Source organism: Lepidochelys kempii, chromosome 1 (assembly GCF_965140265.1).
Source record: "Lepidochelys kempii isolate rLepKem1 chromosome 1, rLepKem1.hap2, whole genome shotgun sequence".
NCBI lineage: Eukaryota > Metazoa > Chordata > Testudines > Cheloniidae > Lepidochelys > Lepidochelys kempii.
The window spans coordinates 23605532-23629236 of NC_133256.1; the positions used below are offsets into that span (position 1 = coordinate 23605532).

Consider the following 23705-nt stretch of genomic DNA (forward strand, 5'->3'; position numbering starts at 1 on the left):
CAACACAAGTTCATATAAAGTGCTACAAGGCTAACAGTGCTTAGAATGAATATAGAAAGAGTAAAAAAAAAAAAAATAGAGTTATACTTTAATTAAAACATACCTAATCTTTTTATGTAAATGTTTTAAGCCCTGACATTGGTGTTTGCCCTGAAAAGTTTGTGCATGCACAACAAAGGGCTCCCATTGTACCTGCTCAGAATTGGTTGTAGGAGGATTTGGGGGAATTCTCTTTGTGCTCTCTCCAGTCCTTGTAAACCTGTGGGGGACGGGGCAGGAACAGTCTAACACTGTAATCAGGCTACTGGTTTAGTTATTTATTTCATTATAAAATAAACATTGATGCACTGAGACCAGCACATGGCCATGGCTTCAGTGAGCATGTGTGTAAAAACAAACACTATATATATACCTACATATATACACACATACACACACACATACATACATACACACACTATAAAAAACATTATTAACCAGATCCATCAAGAGGCTCAGAAGTGTAAGATATTTTTATACATATTTGTCCAAGTGAGCAGCAGCTGCCCCACTTTGCATCTAGCATATTTAAGCAGCAGCAACGAAATACTGGAATGAATTCCATCCCAGGCTGAAACTTCGCATCCATCACCAGCAGAAACACCACCCCATGACTGTGATCTTTTGCGAAGTACCAGCTGGCCTGTCCATTCACATTTGGTCTTATTTTAGACCTTAAGTACTGGATCATTTCACGAACGATTTTCAAATACACATTCATTATGGCACTCAAGAGAAACACACAACTAACTACTATATAATGGCTTAAAATTAGAGTGGACAAAGCACTAGAACTGGAGGGAATAATCTTGCACTTGCAGGGCTGGACTCATGGCCTTTTCCATCTGTAATTTCTGAGATATCCAGAGGGTGTTTTGAGGCTGTTAAAAGGCCATTGTATGCAACATCCCCTTCATCCACTATTTTTTTGGTACTCTGCAGCTCCCTACATCCCCAAAGCATACAATTAACCATCCTCTGAACAAAGTGTGTTCACATTCCATTCCAATAAAATACTAAAGTAGTATTAATGGGCTCCCCCTACACAAACCTAGGTGGCAAGGCAGGGGAGGGAAGAGAGAGACAGATACTATATGTTGTAGGAAGCGAGCCTGAGACATAAGCCCTTGTATCAGAGGCCTGGTATGAGGCCTGAGCTAAAGTAGTAGTCAAAGCTTTACTGATATAAAGCAAAGACAAACTGTGAGCAAGAGGCAGGACCTGCTCACAGAATCTGGCAAGAACAGGGCTGATATTGCAGAAATACACATTCCTAATAAGTGCTAGGCACAGAGAACTCACACAAACACATCCCGATATCAAGGATGGTACAAAAACATTCCCCAAGGATAACAGGAACACACTTTAAAAACACTGACCCCTCCTAAAAGATACGGTCAGGATGATAGTATGTAATAAAGATGTTCTGACTGAACCAACATGTACAAGGTGATGGCTAATAACTAGGGGGGCAGTAACTAACTATGTCAGAGGGGCAGTATGCAACTTGTTTGTATCGGGGTATAAAGATGTATCTCAGAGGGAATGTCTTTGTCTAGCCTAGGGAGGGACAGAAAGTCCTGCCATTCACTGAGCTGGTCCATTGTTATGGACATACATGTATTAGTAGTCCAGATACTAGTACCGTGCTTCACTGACAATAAACCTGGCCTGGTGCCTTCGTACCTTCACGGCTCTTGTAGTCATTGGGAGGGTCGCTCAAGGTCTGCTGTGGCAGAGCTGGGACAGCACACACAGAGAGAACACAGAAAGAACACACACATGCAGCCAAACATCTAACCACGCTATATAAATATTGTTGCAAAGTGTTTTTAAATCTCCCATCCCTTTGTAATTTTTTAAATCACGTAGAATTCCACTCATGAAACAAATGCAGTGGACTGAGCTTTATGGAGTGGAAAATGTGTTTATTTTAACTCAGAGTTTCCTTGTTCTGTACTGTTTCTTACCCATGGTGGCAACATTTGTTACAAATAAGTTTTCAAAAACTTCAGAAGCAAGCAAGTTCACACAAGAAGGAACAACAAAATGAAAGAAGGATGGTCCAATGGTGAGGGAACTAGTCTGGGACTTGAAGACACCCTTCCTGTGTGGCCCTGGGCAAGTCACTTAGGGTATGTCTACACCACAACAGTGAGTCTCAGAGCCTGGATCCACAGACTCAGGCTCACTGGGCTTGTGCTATGGCACTAAATACAGCAGGGTAGAGGTTCTGGCTGGGGCTGGAGCTCGTGCTCTGAAGCCCATCCCACTCCCCTGGCTTTACAGCCCAAGCTCCAGCTAGAGGCGAACATCTACATATCTGTTTTTAGCACCGTAGTGCAAGCCCCACAGCCTGAGTCTGTAAACCCTGCCTCTGAGACACTCCACTACAGGTTTTAAAATGCAGTGTAGCCCGGTCTCTTTGCACCTCAGCTGTAATATGGGGATAACAGCACCTCCCCACCTCACCGGGAAATTGTCAGGATAAATACAAAAGGATTGTAAGGTGCTCATATACTATGGTATTTGGGGCCATATAAGCATGGAAGGTAGGTAGAATTCTCAGCCACTACATATGGAAAAAACAATACCACTATGTACCCTGAAGGTCCAATGCCTTTCCAGGGCCTCCAATCCCTGTCTAGCCATATATTTATCTAACCAAAAGGGATAAAAATCAATAGATACAAAAACATGCATTTTTATTAATTGTACATTATACAGATAATATAATTAATTATATATCATATATATAATGTATCACTCCCATTGTCTTTTCAACTCTCTGACATTTTCAGAATACTTACAAGTTTAACTGCAAAAGCTTCCTCCACCATTGCTGCACTGAAAACACAGGGCACTGTAAAGTAATCAGAGCTCAGCTGGATCCTAATTAAGTTCCTGTTTTCTGAATAAACTTTAATAGCCGGCTGGGGATAATCACAGGAAGAAATGCATGACTTTTCCCAAGACCTCACCACATCTGAAGCTCCACCTCCTATCACATCTCATGAAGTGCAATACCAAAACCCTGTGTGAAGGAGATAATTTGAATGATGGGAAAATGAAACCAGACATGATACATTAGTTTCGCTCTATTCCATTTGGATGCCTAGCACAAAGTAAAGCATATAATATGTCAAGTAATAATTCAAACTATTGTTTTCATCTCATTCTATGTATATTTCTGCTACTGTGTCTTAAATCTGAGCTAAAGAAGTTATTGCTGATAACTTTAGCCAGCCAATATCCTAAGGCTCAAATAAATTGGTTAGTCTCTAAGGTGCCACAAGTACTCCTTTTCTTTTTGCGAATATAGACTAAAATGGCTGCTACTCTGAAACCTACAGTTTACAGACTAATCTTAATACTTTTCTTCTTCTTTAACTAATATTTAACTTATTTTTTCTATATTCACAGTCTATAGATCCTGATGTCCTTGTACTAATGTCAGTGGGAGTTTTGTCTTAGTTACGACTATGAGATTTGCTCCTAGATTACCATTTCCATGGTTCTAGGAACGTAACAGGAATGCTAAATACAGTAGTTTTGACATGGTACATAGTCTGCTCCTACTCAAGTCAACAGCAAAAATGTTCATTGACGTGAACGGGAACAAGACTATGCTGTAAATGTTACTCTGCAATATTACATTAGAGAATTGTGCTGAAACATTCTCCAGATTAAAACCCACTTGGTTAAATGTTATTTAGACCACAGTTCCTTTTACAATTCTTGGGAAAGGTGTGTAGCAATTTATTTTTCCAACATGAATGTTTTTGCAATTCCTCAAGTCACTTACTTTCTACCTATCTAGCTTATATCTAGATTCCATCCATCTATAGATCTAGAATGTCTTATGGTGCTCATCTGAGTACCTTCCAAAGAGCATTAAAAATATCTAAATCCTACAAAAAATCCACTCGCCATTATAAATCAAGCAACACAACAAGCCTGAGAGGACAAGTCAAGTCTGCTGCAAACAGAAATGGCAAAAGGTAATGAACTAAGTGCTAAACAGTTGGTTTACTGTCCACTGAATTACTAGGAAATTACAATTAGCAAAATTAGATACCCATGCTATTCAATTATGGGACGCAATTACCCTAAAAAACCCCATTTCACAGAATACAGACATTAAATATTACACATTAGAATAAATCATTATTCTTCAAATTATTATTATTTCACTTTTTAAAAAGCCCATCATTGCTGAGCTGAAGCAGCACTTGAGTAATACTTGTAGCATAACTTAAATCCTTGGGTGAATTGACTATGCAGTCAGTAGTCCAGTGGTAGTCACTGAAGGAAACAGAGTATCTCTGGTTATGTTTTTGAAAAATGTGTGTGGGAGTGTACGTGGAATTTTCCCAGAGGAAATGGCATTTATATCTTACTCAAAACACATAAGGGAATATATTCAGTCCATGTTAGGGGAGGATGCTAAATTCTGTTTATTGAAATGAGAATGCAACCCACCAACTTATTTATTCAGATTCAAAGTAATATAAAGATGCCTATCAAGGCTCTACAGGCTCTAACTATTATTGATAACACAATAAAATCCCAGCAGAATTAAAGTAATCATTTCACCAGTACGCAGCCAGCCAGACACTTGCTAAAACTCCTTTCCACCACTCCATTGTTATAGGAAGCATATCCTCAGCCCCTCTCCAAAAACCCTATCAAACTCAGTTCCTTCCTCCCCACCATGCATGCACATAGCAGGATGTTTTTCCTGAGGCACAATCCTTCATGATGCTCCCCCAGGGAGGGTGGTTATGCACTATTCCACATGCACAATGCCCTGCTTAATATTTTTTTGGTTCCAACTGGGTCAGAAATAGCCATATGAACTCCCACTGTGTTTAAGTACATCTACTTCCAAACACAGAACAGGCTCCCTGCTAATTGCTGAAAGTGCACTGATGATCTTTTGAAGTAGGGAACAGCACTAGCTGAAATACATGGGAGATGTATTTGGATAGATAATTGGGCTTTTGACAAAACAAATTTTTTCACACAAGTGTCTGCTTTCTGATGAAAATTACCATTTTTGTTCAAAAAACCCCAAAACTCAAAAACCAAAATATTTGAGCCAAAAACCAAAATATTTCAATTTGGCTACGCTATTTCACTGCCTCAAGTCCTTATTCTCTTCTATGGGCCAGGATTCCCATTCAGACTACATCTCCCACGATGCAGGATGGCCAGGGACTCCCATGATGCTTCGCCTCTCCTCTCTAAGAGGGGAGACTATGGTCCTCATGGGAAATGTAGTCTGATCTGGAAGGTTGGCCTATAACAGAATGGAAGCTTCAGACAGCCGAACTACAACTGTCCTGAGGCAACACGGCAGTATTTCCAAATCAAAATATTTTAATTTTCAAGCAAAATATTTTGGTAGTCAAATTTTTGGTCCCCCAACACCCACCAAAATCAATCTGTGAGAATGTAAACAAACAATTTTTCTGATTTTCATTAAAGTTTTCTGCAGAAAAAAAAATCATTTTCCCAGTAGCGCAAATATTGATGTTTCTGCTGAACAACCAGCATTGCAACAACGAATACGAAAGACGATTTCAGTATAGTGTATCCTGGACCAATTTAGTAAAAAATGTCACACATTACATAAGCCAAAAATCACATGATATCCTTTTTTACCTCACCGTTACCAAGAAGTGGGGTTCAAAATGAAAGCAGGAATAGGTGCAGGAGGCCGGTGTATATGTAATGTCAGTGAAATGAAAAACATGGTGAACAATGGCTCGTCAGATGTTGCATTTCATGGTGGTTGTGCCAAGCCCTTGCTAGTTACTGTCACAGCACACCCTCCTCTGCTGAGCCTAACCCTCATGCCTTTCATTGCCATGCATAGTACACAAGGCTGCATTCACATTTTTGATAAGCAATTGCCATTCTGTTGAAATCTCTCACATGATTGTATTTTCTTGTACTATTAATCACCTGCTAAATATTAGATAATAGTTAATAATCACCTGTCTCATTAAGGGGTGCCATGTTCATCATATTACAACCATCATTTTTTGCTCATGCACTAGAAATTCGACCAAAAAACTGTGTCCCATTTTGCTCATCTGAAATTCCAAAAGTCAATGCAATAGTCTGGTGAATTTGGTGCTCGCAGAAGTTACTGGACTGACAGGCACAAAGACTGAAGCCTTTATTATTATTATTATTCACAGAATGGGTACAGCATGGACAGCAACAGAGAAATGCCTCTGTCTCCACACAGCCCTGCCAATGTCTCAGAGCTGATCTGGAGTGACTACATCTACTGGGGAGAAGATAATTCAAGTGTCCACGCCTATTCCGTACTTCAACTCTGCGGAGAATGCAGTGTGATACACTCAGGACAGACAGTTGCAAGGGCGGGGGGGTGTTAGAAAACAGTCCCAAAAGGTTAAAAGGCCCTCCTCCCTATCAACTGAGGAGGGGTAACTACAGGTCAATCAGATTCAGCTGAGAAGGGGTTACCAGAGGTCAATTAGAACCAGCTGCGAGGGAGTTACCTGAGGTCAATTAGGATCAGCTGATTCCAACTAAGGGCTGCCTGAGACCTTTTTAAACCCTCCTCTGTTGGGAGAAGAGGGGGGAAGAGAGAGAGAAGGAATCAAGCTGCCAGTAGACTAGGAGCAGCAAAACAGGGACCCTCACCGGGGGGGCGGGGGGGGAAGGTTGCATTCCCTCCCATAACAGGCCCAAAAGACTGGCTGAGAGAAGGAACACACTGCTCCTGTGCATCCTAGAAGTACTGTTTTACCCAAGCCCGTCTCACCAAGGCTAAAAACAGCTGAGGCTGGTGAGACCGAGATGGTACCTTGCCACAGCAGTTAGTGAAAAATTTAGTTATCCTAACACCTGTTCACTCTACAATGGTCTGAGACCACCAAATCATTTGTCATACAATCTGGACCATCTAAAATAGGTAATCATCAACCTTCAAAAGGAAGTCTTCACTGGTGGCACCTTGCCTGAATTGAGTGCTCCTGCCTTGACATGTACAGAAAATTGCTAGTTGGCCAGATGTCACAAAATGATGCTTTTGATTCTAGGCTTTATAACCGTTAATGTCCTCTCTCGAGCCGTGCCCTACACCCTAATGGCTTGGGGTGTTTATAGTTTTTTATTTTAGCAGCCATGGCAGTTGATCGGTGGTGGTTGTTAAAACTTGGGAGGAGGAGTGGTCTTTGCAGATAACCAGTTGAATGTGAGCTCCTAGCAGGCTGCTGTGGCAAAAAGAAGTTAACACAATCCTAGGATGTAGAAATGGAGAATACTGACCAGGATATTACTGTGTATAGCATTGCTGATACCACTACTGGAACAATGAGTCCAGTTCTGGTGTGCACTTTTTTAAAAGATGTTGAAAAGCTGGAGAGCATGCAGAGAAGAGCAGCTAAAATGATCTGATGTCTTAACACATGATTTATGATGACAATTTAGGAGCTCAATCTATTTCTTTTTATCAAAGAAAAGGTTCAGACGTGAGCTGATCACGGTTTATACGTGCCTACACACATGTAAAAGAAATCTGACTTTATGGTACTCTTTAATCTAGCAGCCAAAAGAATAAGAAGATCTGTTGGCTAGAAGATGAAGTCACAACCATTCAAATTAGAAATAAGACGCAACGTTTTTAATGGGATACTCTAGTTCAACCACCAATTATTGGGCTGGATTGTGTTCACTCCAGTATGGGAACTGTGGGGTGAAATTCTGTGCCCTGTGTTGTGCAGGTTTGAGTAGACAATTGCAGTAATCCTTTCTGGTCTTAAAATCTATGAAGCTATAAATAACTGTAATTTATTACAATAGTTAATATTGTAAATTTTTTTTTGAATTTTTCAAATTTTATATGTCTAGGGGGATGCACTGTGTTCAGGAACATGTAGTCATGCATCAACAGATGGCACCTCCATGTCTCCCTGGAAACCCACAAGCACCTTATCTTTAAGATACACACAGGACTGGAAAGTTCAGCCAAGCACTGTAAATTCATGGTTTAAAGCACCCATGCCCACTCTAGGGAAAGCTGGCACATCGAGGATGGAACACCACTGAACATTTCTGAACCAGAGATATTAAAATCTGTCTAATTTAGCATAGAAAATCCCAGGACAGAGACCTTGTCTTCTTCAGTAACTCACAATGTAGCATACAGGATAGCGGTAATGATTACAGAGAGAGATGACCATACAAAAGGTGGACCTTTGCTTATAAAACCACAGGATAACCTGGATTTGGACCTTTATAGTCTAATAATCTTCTTTAGTAAAGTGTAGCAAATGCTACTAATGGCCCTCTCTCTCTTACTATATTTGCAAAGTTTAAGCAGCAAAATTGTTTTGAAGACCAATTAATAAGGGTAACTCCTATTCCAATTATCTGAGAAACTGGACCTCTTTGATACACAACACATCACTGACACCCAACAGTCATCAGACTGTTTCAAATAGTCTTACAAGTTCCTTGTGGCCGACATTATCTGAACACATGTGGACAACGGCCAGCAAATTGTGGATTCCACAAGTAATTAACAAAAAAATCAATTACCACACACCTGTGAAATATTACTGTCCCTGATTTACAAAATGGGAAACAGAGGCACAGAGAGATAAAGTGTCTGTCAGACATAATGAAGCAGATCAGAAAATTCAACCCGCAGTTGATCTTTCAAGTCACAGTTCTGTGTCTTAATTACAAGATTATTCATCTTCTCCTACACATAATATATTGAAACATAAGAAAAACCTAAATCATTCAGTCATAGAATCATAGACTCCCCAGAACTGATCCCTGCGGGACCCCATCCGATATGCCCTTCCAGCTTGACAGTGAACCACTGATAGCTTCTCTCTGGGAACGGTTTTCCAACCCATTATGCACCCACCTTATAGTAGCTCCATCTAGTTTGTATTTCCATAGTTTGTTTATGAGAAGGTCATACAAGGCAGTATCAAAAGCCTTACTAAAGTCAACATATACCACGTCTACCGCCTCCCCCCTATCCACAAGGCTTGTTACCCTGTCAAAGAAAGCTGTTAGTTTGGTTTGACTTGACTTATTCTTGACAAATCCATGCTGTTACTTATCACATTATTATCTTGTAGGTGTTTGCAAACTGATTACTTAATTATTTGCTTCATTATCTTTCCAGGTACTGAAGTTAAGCTGGCTGGTCTGTAATTTCCTGGGTTGTCCTTATTTCCCTTATAGCTGAGCATTATATTTGCTCTTTTCTAGTCCTCTGGAATCTCTCCGGTCTTCCATGACTTTTCAAAGATAATTGCTAATGGCTAATGGTCATGTTATGTCCCCTTCTTTATTTTTTTAAAAGTAGTCATTGAGAGTTTGAAGTGCAAAAAATGGAGGTTTGGGCATAACAGGAATTGTCAAAATAGGATCTTCATTGTAGGAAGGCTGTTGCTATAGGCTAATTTTCAAGCCAAACAATCTTGACTGTTTCCTTTAAATTAGGAAACAGACTACTCCAAGAAAAGCTTACTCAAATAACAGGGTGTATTATACCAAATCAGATGGAGATCAGTTTAAGCAAAATCATCCAGGTTAAGAGTAAAAAGATTCACAAACGTAAACTGGCTGTCATTAACTTTCCTTTTGTAATAAGAGCACTGAGGCTTTCATTGTCTAGCCAGTAAGCGAAATTTGTTCCTGCTCCTTTCTGTTAATGATTTATTTTAATCAATTTACAATAATAAATCAATCAATCAACATTAATGGCTCTAAAGAGTAAAATTTATATTACTTACGGCAATCTTTGGCTAATGACACAGCTATCTAATTTTTATGTTTTTATTACCAATATTCAGTTTTACGGCTGGGCAAAATTTTTCAGACAAATAGTTTGTTTGCCAAAAAACGCAGCTTCAGTAAACCTGAAACTATTTGTGAATTGGCTACAAATAGTTTCGGCCATTCACAAAACAGCTGGACGAGGAGGTGCTGCTGCGGCTCCCACCCATCTTTATAACCTTCAGCCAAGTGATCTGAGCATCATGTGGGATGTGGGAGACCCAGGTTTGAATCCCTGCTCTGGTACAGACCCCAAAATGGTCCTTTCTGTTTCACTGAAAAGTCCCCACAATTTCAGTTTTGGTTCAACCTCAACGGATTTTTTTTTTCAATTTTTCAGAACTGCACCAAACCGACAAATCAGTTCTTCGCCCAGCTCTATTTAGTTATAAAAATAAAATAAAATTAAAATAAAATAAGCAACAAAATCAAAGCTCTTTAAGGCTCATTTCTGCAACTCTAAAGCATGGAAGCATTGAATTCAGTGGGGCTGTGGGTAAGGGTTGCAGAATCAGCTCCTTATTGAACTGCAAGATCAGAAGCCTTCACCAATAATGTGGGAGTTAGTCTGAAAATTGGATAGTTAAGCCGAAAGTCTTAGTGTGCCTAACAGAGTCCCACAGTTGCTGATTCTGGAACGTTAAACTGAGATTTAATTCTGCTGGTGTGACCGACTATACAGCTCTGAACACAGTATCATCTCTCGTGCTGCTTTTAGTCACAAAAACGAATGTAACAGAAGAGGAACATTATTAAAGCATACTAGTGTAACCCTTCTGCCCGTCAGAGTTGGCAGCAACAAGGGCCGGGTTCAATATCTAGGGGTTCCATTCCAATAACACAATGCAAACCGGCTCGAGCCCCCACCCAGTGACCTGGGACAAATATATACCACCCCCGCTGGGCGCCTCCAAGAGGCAATACTTCCCCTCTTGCAAGCACATAGTCTGAGTGTAGCAAAAGTCTTTTAATAACAGAGAGAAACAATGTGGCATTATGTTGGGGAAACACCACCAACAGGATTCATAACACAACCCATGAGCAAAAAAAAACCCACCCCAGGCAAATTGGGGCATGCCCTTTTCCCTTTGGTTCTTGAGTCCAGCAACCCCAAATCACCCAAAGTCCCAAAAGTCCAATGCCCCAAAAGTCTCTGTCCCTGGTCAGGGCAGCCCCAGAGTTCGAAAGTTTATCTGCGGAGCTTTACCTCCCAACCTGGGTGGAAATGGGACGGGGTAAGAGGCACCTTACGTGATCTGAAGCTGACCGCCCCATAGCTCCATAGCGGCACTCCGCTCCGCCAGCCGCCCCACGAACTCCTTCGCTCAGCTGCGCTCCGCTCCGCCAGCCGCCCCACGAACTCCTTCACTCAGCTCCACGGCCCACAAACAGCTCCTGCCATCCACACACTGCACCGAGTCGAACTGCTTCACCAGCCGTCCCGCAAACTGCTCCACAATATATCTTCAGGCTCCCCCGCTACTTAACACAACGCTCAGTGATTTCAGCTCTTAGTCAGTTCAGCTCTTTGGTGAAGTCAGCTTGTAGGAGGGGAGCCTCAGTGCTGGTGCACTATTAGCCCAAAGTGAGCTCAGCAGCCTGTAACTAGACTTCTAATGAAATCAAAATTAGCTCTGATATTCCACAGTGGAGAGAGGAGGAAGTGCAATTAGCATGTAAGGCCCTCACCAAGGGGCCCATGCCACCAAGTATTAATACTTGTCCCCAGCCTCTCTCCATTCACACAGTTTTGGAACCCATGACCCTTGCCTAGCGAGTGCTACTTAGTTGATGGTGAATCCCTCCATCATAACAAAAGGCCACGTGCAGTTCCAAGCACAGTTCCCATAATCAGGGTAATAACAATTTATTCTTCCTGCCCTAATAACAGAGACACTGGGGATCCCACAGCAGCCAAAGTGACCATTTGGGCAGCTATGGTCTCATTCTAGGCGTGGTGGGTGTGCCTATGCAAATGAGATCGGCCCCTGAAGTTCTTTTCCACAACTTGCCACACCTCACCACCAGATGTCAGGGTGGAGCTCATCCTGACACTGCTTACACTAGCATGAAATGAAATACACCAGGGGTCAGCAACCTTTCCGAAGTGGTGTGCTGAGTCTTCATTTATTCACTCTAAGTTAAGGTTTCGCGTGCCGGTAATACATTTTAACGTTTTTAGAAGGTCTCTCTCTATAAGTCCATATTATATAACTAAATTATTGTTGTATGTAAAGTAAAGAAGGTTTTTAAAATGTTTAAGAAGCTTCATTTAAAATTAAATTAAAATGCAGATCTTATCAGTTTAGTGCAGTGGTTCTTAACCTGGGGTGCACGCACCCCCTGGGGGTGTGAGATGCCCTTTCTTGGGGTGTGTGACATGCAAGATTTTTTTAGAAGATAAATCATCGAAAACACAAATTAAGCACAGGCACATAAGTACAACTACTTTGTTTCATAAAACCTATGTATTTATTAACATTATACTTTTTTTAATGATTACTGTAATATACAAAGTTTTTACATCAAGTTTTTAAGCTAATTGTAGTGTAATTTTTGTAAGGGCTGCAGAGTGCTGGGCCCAGGTCAGGAGCAGAGCCCTGGGCCGGCTGCCGGTACCCCAAGCCGGCAGGAGGGCTGAGCAGGGCCGGAGGACCGGACCCTGGCTGGCAGGGAGCTGGGCGGCTGAAACCCCAGCCAAGCAGTGAGGTGATTGGGGTCGGCGGCTGGTATCCCAGGCCGGCAGCAGGCTGAGCGGGGCCAATGGCCGGGACCCTGGCTGGCAAGGGGCTGGCGGCTGGAATCCCAGACCATCAGCGGGATGAGTGGGGTGGTGGACAGAGCCCCAGACCGGCAATGGCACACCCGCTTCCGGTCTGGGGTTCCGCCGGCTCCTGCCAGCCAGGATCCTGGCTGCGGGCTGAGCGGGGCCAGCGGCCGGGACCCTGGCTGACAGCAGTGTGCCAGTAAAAATTGGCTCGCATGCCGCCTTTGGCACACGTGCCGCAGGTTGTCGATCGTAGAAGGGATCTTGAGGGAATGTTGATCACTGTTTTTATCCTTTATTTATTTACTAACAACAGGATATTTTAAAAGAAACTCAGCAGCAATCAATAACTTATGAAGATAATGGGACAAGTTTGTCACCTCTTTCACCCAAACTCCACATTCTCTCTCTCTCTAGCCATTCTGAACCAAACTCAATTAGGGTTGTGGTGACTATTGATTACATGGTCGGCACCTCAACAGTTTTAATTGCGTCCCTTAGGTTTCTGAAAGTGAAATCTCACTCTCTTTCCAGTTCCTACATTTACCACTAAATTTTATCTGGCTGAAATGGCTCACAGCACATCACAACTTGCCCCTGGAATACCTTGTATACTCAGAGCTGTGAGGGGTTAACACAGAGCCCATGCAGCCATGTCATCACTACATGAAGATTCCCCACCCCAGGAAATCCCCAGCTGTCTGTTTAAGCCAGTTTTCCAGCTCAAATAGTAAGAATCAGAGTCTGAAACATCACAAGATTGGCTTAAAAATCATGAAACTGTATTTGGTTGCTGGGTTTGAAGCCTCCAGGGTGCATTCAGTTCATGTTTTCAGACTTTTCTCACATCCATGAGAAATGGAGAGTTATTTTTTTCCTGTTTAAATGAAAGCTGGGATTTTCTTGAAACCACTTGACTCCGAGAGCTGGAGCTTTAAGAAAATCACCAAGCGTGGAAAGAGTTGGCAACAATGATAAAGAACATACTGTATCTGATTCAAACCAGGATGGTCAATATCTAAAGCTGAGGAACCTCACTGCAATATTTATCCTCATCTCCAAACCAAGCAGACCAAAGTCACACGTCTACCGCTTCCTGGGTCCCATGTAGTAACATACAGGATAGTAAGAGTACCAAATTCAATTGAAGGCCAACACACTGCTATTATACTGTCCCTATAACAACGTGATAAACAACGTGATAAACAGTCTGATAGCAGAATGATATCATTACAGAATAAAAATTATTAAGGCACAGTACAAAACCAATGCTTTTAATATAACCCTAACCAGTTTGTCCCAGCAGACATTGTAATCTATTTCAGTCTTTTTACTGGATTTATGAAAAATACACAGTTCACCTTAATTCTTCTGTGTGCTGTATATTTATTTCCATGACAACATCTTCCAGAGCTGCAGAAGAGCATGTCTATTTCAATGCTATCAATATCACTTTCTGTCTAAAGACCTGAAGTACAGTTAATGAGCGAGACACATTGTTTGCTACAGTGTGGTGTTTTGCTTTTGCTGCTGTTGTACTGCTGGACAGATCACCATGGTCTATGGCCTCTCAGTTCCCTCGGGGGTGCTAGCTGAAATGTCAGCTTTAAAGCACAACTGGCAACAGTACTCAAAGGAGCAGCAAGAGAAAGAAGCATAATAGGCGACAAAGCTGACATCAAATATTAAGCCAAAAAAAATTGTAAAAGGACTTCTGTAAACGTTCAGGGAACAAACTTCCTGGGTCTGGAGGAGAACAGGGTCACCAGCCAGATATCAGAGAAGCAGGACAAACAGGTGTTAATCAGCCAGTGTTTATCTACTGAATCTGGGAGACTCTAATAAGGCTTTGTCTACACTGAAAAGTTTTGCACTTTAACTATGCTGGCAAGTGGCAAATCTATCTTAGGTACTTTTATGGCCCCCATCACCATTGTATCCGAGCTCCTCCCGATCTTCAATGCATTTGTCTTCTCAACACCCCTGTGAGCTATTATCCCCATTTTACAAATGGCGAATGGCCTAGGGCAAGATCCCCTCCTCTCCTGGTAGATACTGGTCCAAAAGCGCTTTACGCTAGTTTGGGACGCAAAATAAACTATACTGGGACAGCACTTTTATACTGGTAAAACTGCACGTACACTAGGGCTTTTACCACCATCGCTATATCAGCAAAAAAAAATCTCACCCCGAACCGTCACAGCTCTGCTGGTAAAAGTTTTAAGGGCAGATCAGGCCTAATGTACCACTGAGATGACACTTCCCATCTGCCAAATGCTTTATCATCAACTCATTAATCCTCACAACACCTATAGGAGACAGGAAAGCGCCTTACAAACAGGGTAATTAAGGGGAGAGGGTTATATTGCTTGCCCCTGGCCACAAAAAGAGTAATTGCCAGAGGACAAATTAGAACTTGGGCATTCTTTATTGGCAAGCCTGTGCCAAAGGCCCACCTGTGTTGTGACCTTACCTTAAAAGAGGGGCCTGATAAAGTTTTGGGGTGATACCTAGTACATTGTATTTCATTAAGCATAAGCAGACTGGTTTATTAGAAGCCCCCATCAAGTCATTTAAAAGAAAACAAAATCTTGCACGGATTGTGATTTCCTTTAAGAAATCTTACACAAGGAATTTCTTTGGGCACCAATCTAGCCCTTTCAGACAGATGTCTTCCAGGATTCCACCTCTTCTTTCTCTGCCAGTTAAACGTCATCCTGTGGCCCTGGAACAATGGGTGTGGCGTCCACAGGAGTTGCACAGTCTAGCCCTACAGCCACAGATGCTTGAGCAGTTCTCCAAGGGACCACACATACACCCCCAGCAAGGTGGCTGTTCCTTCCCAGGGACAGAATTACGCATTCCACCAAGCCCCACTGCCCTAAATGGATACCAATCTGGTAGCTATGGATTCAAAGACAGGAAAAAAGATTGGTCTTGTGCTTGAGGAACTAGACTGTGGTGCTGCCACAGGCTCCCTGTATCACCTTGAGCAAGTAATTTCGTTTCTCTATGCCTCTGATCCCCAACTGTAAACAAGGAAGAATTATACCTTCCCTCCCACCCTTTATCTGGCCTGTCTATTTAGACCAGAGGGTGCCCCACCTATGGGCTGCACCTGGCCCACCAGAGCATTTCATAAGGCCTACTTCAACACAATATACTAACGGCCAATTCATTAGCATTTTGTCATCATGTTAGTTTACACAACCTATCTAACTACATACGAAACAAGCTGAACTTAAAATATAAATCGATACAGGTGCCTTTAAATCTTATTAAAATACGTAGAATCTGTTTGACCCCCACAAGGTTGTGCTTCGGTTTATGTGGCCCTCCTGTGTAATAAGGCTCGGCACCACTGATTTAGACCATAAACCTGTGGGGCAGAGACTGTTTCATGGTATGTTTTTGCAAGGCTTCCCACAATGGGATCTCCAGTACTACTGCCATATGATTATAAATGAAAAGTCCTCTTATCTGCACCCAGAAGTCATCTTCAGGATGCATGTTCTGCCAACAAAAAGGGAGACCACAGCCTTTCTGAAAACGTATTAATTAACGTGCCAGATCCTCAGCTGGTGTAAACTGGCATGGCTCCACTAACTTTAATGGAACTACTCTGATACAAATTGGCTGAAGATTTGGCCGACAGGCTACTCCCTTTAAATGAGTCTCAAAACTACATTTTTCCTCCCTGTTCAAATGCATCCCCTGTTCCATTGTATTAAATCACTATTTCTTAGGAGTGAGTAATTATATTGCCTGAAGATCCATTAAATATCTGCTTCTGGCCTGAAAATGTACTTCTGAAGTCATAATTATTCATTAAGAAGCTACTTCCTGCATCTACTGGGATGGTAAATTTATATCTGCTGGAACCTAGGCAAGAAATGATCTTCCATCAACAGAAACCTCCCACAAGGAGTTGCCAGCTCAATTATCCTTCTATCACCGCCTGCATCAGGGGATGTGGTAATCACTCTTTCAAACTTGTTCTGACTTCAACGCTACACACATCTCCTACCCACGTGCAGTTGCCTCCCTGCCACCAAATACCCAGGCCACAAGGTTTTCCGCTCAATTTTTAGAAAACGACAAAGCCAACGAATGACTTAGCCCCCCCCTCGCCCCCCCCCCAAAAACTATTGTAGGTATGCCTACAGCAGCATGGTATATCTGTTCCCTCAAGTCGTTAGAGCCAGAAGCAACCCAGATTACCATTTCTTCACGGCATCTCACAGGTGCAGGTAGCAGGAGCAGCAGCCAGGGACGTGGAAAAGTGCCCTGAACTAACCAGACCATCTCTGATTCACCATATATCTGCACCACCGCATCCCTTTAATTTACACGTTTAATTGATTACAGTGTGAGTTCTCAATGGTATCGGGTGTAAATTATTTGAAATGTAATGATGGGATACAGGAAGAGAGCTGAAAATAACAGGAATTCAAGCTGAGGAGACAGACCTGAAGGAAAGTACAACTGTCTATTTTTATTATTATTTATTAACCAGGCTTATTATGGTAGAGCCTAAGGACCAACTGAGAATGGGGTCCCACTGTGCCAGGCACCGTCCAGACACAGAGCAGAACAGAGTCTCTACCCCAGAGAGCTTACAATCTAAACTGATAACACAAACACTAGTCAGGGGGAAAGGAGTATAAGATACCAAACCATGTCTACTAAAACCAGGCAGCCAGTCGCACCTGCTGAAGTTCCCACCCCCTCAAGAAAGATCAGTTAGTTAAAACCTCCCCACCTTGTTTGTTCTTTAAGCAGCTCTCTGGTCCTGGGGAGAAGTGGTGAGTAACAAGCCCATCCCATATTGATGAATCAGAGTAAGTGAATACAGAAGACATTCCTCTACAAAAAACAAATGAGACGGCTTCCTGCTAAGACAGAAAACGCAAAGCTGGAAAAAGTCAGCCATCAGACACCAGTGACAACTATCACCTCAGTGAACAGCTGTCACGTGGAGCAGCAAATTAGAATTCTCCTCTGCAAAGAATACGGGTTGACACCTGTGGTCTGGAGAACATTGACAGTGCAGCAGAAGAGCAGAGGAGAACATGAAAGCAACCTGTAATCTCAGTGTGCCATAGGTGTTAATTAACCTGGCAGCCAACCAAACTGCTGGTATTAAAATCCCCTTATCTAGGGAGTGCACATTTCTGCAGGCACCATTACACTTGGCACAGAGTCAGCAGGCTATTGTAAAAAGCATAGAGACTGAGGCACATTACTAATAATTAGCTGACAATCAGAACATCTGTTAGTACTAAAAAAAAATGTTATCTAAAGAAATACACATCTGAAAAGTCAGCAATAAAAAATAAAGCAAATAAAAGCAACTTTTGAAAAATAAATATGAATGACTTCCAGTGAGAAATCCTCATAATCAAAGTATGATCATTGTATTCACGCCTTCAGGAGATAAAATTTCAAGTGAAGGAATTTGTGCCTAAAAAGGAAAGTTTGTTTCTACATACCTGTCCAGTCTCCCACTATTTTAAGATGGACCCCAAATGTTGCTTTGGTATCTGTAGGACACTGAAAAAATTAAATAAGTTAAGGAACATTTCTGAAAAATAATTAAATAAACTGAGATTTAAGCACAATTTTGAGGCCAGATCCTTAGCTGGTGTAAATGAGAGTAGCTCCAGTTATTTACACCAGACGAGGAGCTGTCCTTTTATTATAAAGCAATTGCAACTTCAGTAAAATGCAGAAGGCCTAGAACAGAATGATTAAGGCTCCAAACATTCTTATCTCTCATTGTGATCAGGGAACAGGCCTGGGATGTATTCACCTTGGATGTGATTTAGAATAGCCACTCTGCTAAGTTGCACCTAGCTACAATGGCTCACAAGGGATTGTTATGGTAACAGAGGATCGCAAGAGTGCAGCAATGCTCAGTATTGCCAACCCCAAGCATTGAAAAATCACTAGCCTCCAAATCACATATTGGGAGTTCTTTTTGGTTCCCTTCTGGCTTTTCAGCCTTTAGGGTTCACATTTTCAAGCTTATCCTCACAACCACGAGGGCTAAAAAGTTACTTTTTTTTTTTAAATGAAAGCTGAGAGTCTCTTGTATTCAAATGACTCCAGGGGATCAGACTTTAAGAAAAACACCAGATATCAGGGGATGCACAATAAAATCAAAAGAGTAGGCAATATTGCACTTCAGCCATGCCCCGATTCTGAAGGCCACACAGCTGCTTACACTGGACAGATGCCAACTGAGGACTCCCCCCGCCCCAAGCTTCTATTAAAATAAAAAACAAAATAATATTGGGGGATTTCAACTATCCCCATATTGACTGGGCACATGTCACCTCAGGACAGGATGCAGAGATAAAGTTTCTTGACAACTTAAATGACTGCTTCTTGGAGCACCTAGTCCTGGAACCCACAAGAGGAGAAGCAATTCTTGATTTAGTCCTAAGTGGAGCACAGGATCTGGTCCAAGAGGTGAATACAGCTGGACTGCTTGGTAATAGTGACCATAATATAATTAAATCTAACATCCCTGTGGTGGGGAAAACACCACAGCAGCTCAACATGGTAGCATTTAAATTCAGAAAGGAGGACTAAACAAAAATGAGGAAGTTAGTGAAACAGAAATTAAAAGGTACAGTGCCAAAAGTAAAATCCCTACAAGCTGCATGGAAACTTTTTAAAGACACCATAACAGAGGCTCAGCTCAAATATATACCCCAAATTAAAAAACATAGTAAGAAAACTAAACAAGTGCCACAGCGGCTGAACAATAAAGTAAAAGAAGCCGTGAGAAGAAAAAAGGCATCCTTTAAAAAGTGAAAGTTAAATCCTAGTGAGGAAAATAGAAAGGACCATAAACACTGGCAAATGAAGTGTAAAAATATAATTAGGAAGGCCAAAAAAGAATTTGAAGAACAGCTAGCCAAAGACTCAAAAAGTAATAGCAAACATTTTCTAAGTACATCAGAGACAGAAAGCCTGCTAAACAACCAGTGGGGACACTGGACGATCAAGATGCTAAAGGAGCACTCAAGGATGATAAAGTCGTTGTGGAGAAACTAAATTAATTCTTTGCATTGGTCTTCACGGCTGAGGATAAGAGAGATTCCCAACCTGAGCCGTTCTTTTTAGGTGACAGATCTGAAGAACTGTCCCAGATTGAGGTTTCATTAGAGGAGGTTTTGGAACAAATTGATAAATTAAACAGAAATAAGTCACCAGGACCAGATGGTATTCACCTAAGAGTTCTGAAGGAACTCAAATGTGAAAATGCAGGACTACTAACTGTAGTCTCAGAGTAACAGCCGTGTTAGTCTGTATTCGCAAAAAGAAAAGGAGTACTTGTGGCACCTTAGAGACTAACCAATTTATTAGAGCATAAGCTTTCGTGAGCTACAGCTCACTTCATCGGATGCATATCGTGGAAACTGCAGCAGGCTTTATATATACACAGAGAATATGAAACAATACCTCCTCCCACCCCACTGTCCTGCTGGTAATAGCTTATCTAACTGTACAGACTAACTGTAGTCTGTAACCTATCATTTGAATCTAGATAAATTAATGGAGGATAGGTCCATCAATGGCAATTAGCCAGGATGGGCAGGGATGAGCGACAGGGAAAGGATCACTTGATGAATACCTGTTCTGTTCATTTCCTCTGGGGCACCTGGCATTGGCCACTGTCAGAAGACAGGATACTGGGCTAGACGGACCTTTGTTCTGACCCAGTATGGCCGTTCTTATGACATTAGGAGCCTGAATACCTCAATCTCTGTGCCTTTGTTCCCCATCTATAAAATGGGGTAATAGCACTGTCCTACCTCACACCCTACAGGGGTGTTTTAAGGATAAGTACATTACGTACTATGTGGTGCTCAGATACTACAGTATTGGGAGTACCTAATATAGATCTCTGCACCTCTGCTGTCCCATCTACAGAATGGGGGCAATAATACCTTCTGTCATAAATACAAAGGGAAGGGTAAACCCCTTTGAAATCCCTCCTGGCCAGGGGAAAGCTCCTCTCACCTGTAAAGGGTTAAGAAGCTAAAAGTAACCTCGCTGGCACCTGACCAAAATGACCAATGAGGAGACAAGATACTTTCAAAGGAGGGAAGAGAAACAAAGGGTCTGTGTGTCTGTCTATATTCTGTCTTTGCCGGGGATAGACCAGGAATGGAGTCTTAGAACTTTTAGTAAGTAATCTAGCTAGGTACGTGTTAGATTATGATTTCTTTAAATGGCTGAGAAAAGAACTGTGCTGAATAGAATAACTATTTCTGTCTGTGTATCTTTTTTGTAACTTAAGGTTTGCCTAGAGGGGTTCTCTATGTTTTGAATCTAATTACCCTGTAAGGTATCTACCATACTGATTTTACAGGGGGGATTTCTTTATTTCTATTTACTTCTATTTTTATTAAAAGTCTTCTTGTAAGAAAACGGAATGCTTTTTCATTGTTCTCACATCCAAGGGTTTGGGTCTGTGGTCACCTATGCAAATTGGTGAGGCTTTTTATCCAACATTTCCCAGGAAAGGGGGGGTGCAAGTGTTGGGAGGATTGTTCATTGTTCTTAAGATCCAAGGGTCTGGGTCTGTAGTCACCTAGGCAAATTGGTGAGGCTTTTTACCAAACCTTGTCCAGGAAGTGGGGTGCAAGGTTTTGGGAAGTATTTTGGGGGGAAAGACGCGTCCAAACAGCTCTTCCCCAGTAACCAGTATTAGTTTGGTGTTGGTAGCGGCCAATCCAAGGACAAAGGGTGGAATATTTTGTACTTTGGGGAAGTTTTGACCTAAGCTGGTAAAGATAAGCTTAGGAGGTTTTTCATGCAGGTCCCCACATCTGTACCCTAGAGTTCAGAGTGGGGGAGGAACCTTGACACCTTCCAACATCTCAAGGCTGTCACAGGGATAAATTAAATTAATATCTGTGAAGCATTTTAGAGATGAAAAATGTTATTAGAGCTGGGAGAGTCTTATAGAATCATAGAACTGGAAGGGACCTTGAGAGATCATCTTGCCCAGTCCCCCGCATTAAAGGCAGGACTAAGTATTATCTAGACCATCCCTGGCAGGTGTTTGCCCAACCTGATCTTAAAAATTCCTAATTATGGAGATTCCACAACCCCCCTAGGCAATTTATTCCAGTGCTTAAAATGAAGGACTGAAGAATATCTGGTTCCATTTTAATTTATTTGAGGATTTAGGGGGCTGCTTTTTGTTTGTTTTTTGAACAAATCCCAAATTCAGACCACAGTTTTATTAAGGTTTATGATCTTGAGACAATTTGGGGTATCAGAAGGAAACCATGCAAAACAGAACTGTTCCTTATGATTTCCTCCCCAAACCAGCAGAACTCATGGACCTTGAAGCCAGATGAAGCAAAATCAAAGGAAAGTTTTCACATCTCCCTGCAAACTGCAACTACGAAGTTCTGGGTCGCCATCGCACCTTCTATGCTATCCAATCCTGTTCACAATCTTATACTGTACTCACCACCATGGAACCTGAACCCCTTTGGAATAATGAGACTTTGCTCAGACATCAAAGTTCCACAAAGATGAAAAGAACTATACAGTTTAAAAATGAGTTATATATTGGTATATGTTGTTAGCTATGTTAACATTCAGATAGTGCTAGAATGCAGGCGTAAGCATTCAAACAAACACTCACCCACTTGCCACTGATGGGCATGTTTGCCTGGCCAATACTGGCCAGACAACCTATGGACTGCAATCAGAAGCATGGACTAATGGGGCCACTTTATCCATGCAAAGGTAAAGTTTGCAGCTCCCCACCTAGACTGCTCCTATTGCAGTTTTTCTGAAGCCCACATGAAGCATGCAGCACCCTTGCCCAGCTGTTTGCCAGCAGGTCTCCAGTACAACCCTGATGCAGACCTTAAGTCTTGAGGTGGGTTTTGTGCTGGATCTCTGCTCTGTGGGTAAATTTCTCTACCCAGGGAGATGGAATGATTTGCTCAATCCAGATGTCTGCAATTCCAGTTCATCACCTTTTCTATAAGATAAGTTTGTGCCCGGCACTCACTGGAGATACCACCCCAGAGCCCGACTACCCCTGAATCTCACGCCCAGCACCTGCAGGAGGTGCCAGTTGCCCTCCTGCAGCCCGACCATCACAAAGCCTGGTTTTATAAAGAACTACAGAAGTGCTGTACCAGATTTTAAAAGAAAAGAAAGAAAAACGTTATTTCAATTAATATTTAAGAAAGATGAATTTTCACTTTTAACTGAGGGGCCACAGGCAAGAAGCAACCCCGCCCTTCCAACCCTGCCCAGTCACTGTCAATGCCCAATGCGAAAAAAGACTATCCTTCCTCTCGTGCTAAAACCTCCCTCCATCCAGTGTTAATGGCAAAACTCCCTCGACTCAGGTGGGTGCAGGTCCAAGCCCATTGTTCTTTACATCAAGGCTTCTCAAGCTATTGGATGTGGGGGACCAGCAATTTTTTCTTCCAATGTGCGCGCAGACTGGCAGCCGATGGCTCGCGGACCGGCACCGGTCCACAGGCCACCACTTTGAGTAGCCCTGCTTTACATGACTTATGTGAATAATATTCCCTTCTGCAGTACTCTGAACAACAACCCCGTTAACATCAGGATTTATTTCTTCTCACATTTTAGGAAGTATATTCTGACACCGCAGGCCTAAGGGTCCCTTGGAGGGCTCTAGAAAACCTTATTGTGCTATTAAATCTTCATAGAGGAAACAAACCCATCATGTAGGATATATAGAGCCTAGTTTTTAAAGCCTTAGTCATATTTTTATTCTATAAATAGTACATTCACATGTTCTGTTCCTCTGAGATCAGCTGAACTTGAGAACCCTGGCCTTTTCCAGACTGCCAGACAAATGCGTGCTTGGGTGGATATTAGAGACTGATGTTCATCATCAGAAGCAAGCTCCGCACAGACCAGGACCCACAATTCAAAGCAGCACCAGACTCTGCCAGAACGACAGATGCAAAACCTACAGACATCTCTCCACTGCCACAATAACCAAAAGCCCCCCCCGCCCCCGACTACAACCTACCTT

General features: G+C 42.1%; 1 protein-coding gene across 2 annotated transcripts in view; it reads right to left on the reverse strand.

Moving 5' to 3' along the window:
- The window catches only part of NOX4 (NADPH oxidase 4), a 154576-nt gene that overhangs the window by 70222 nt on the left and 60649 nt on the right, over nt 1-23705 (reverse strand). For both annotated transcript variants that reach the window (XM_073318104.1, XM_073318024.1), the window contains exon 12: nt 18139-18199. In XM_073318104.1, coding sequence (XP_073174205.1) covers nt 18139-18199 — 61 coding nt within the window. The remainder of the gene's footprint in view (nt 1-18138; nt 18200-23705) is intronic.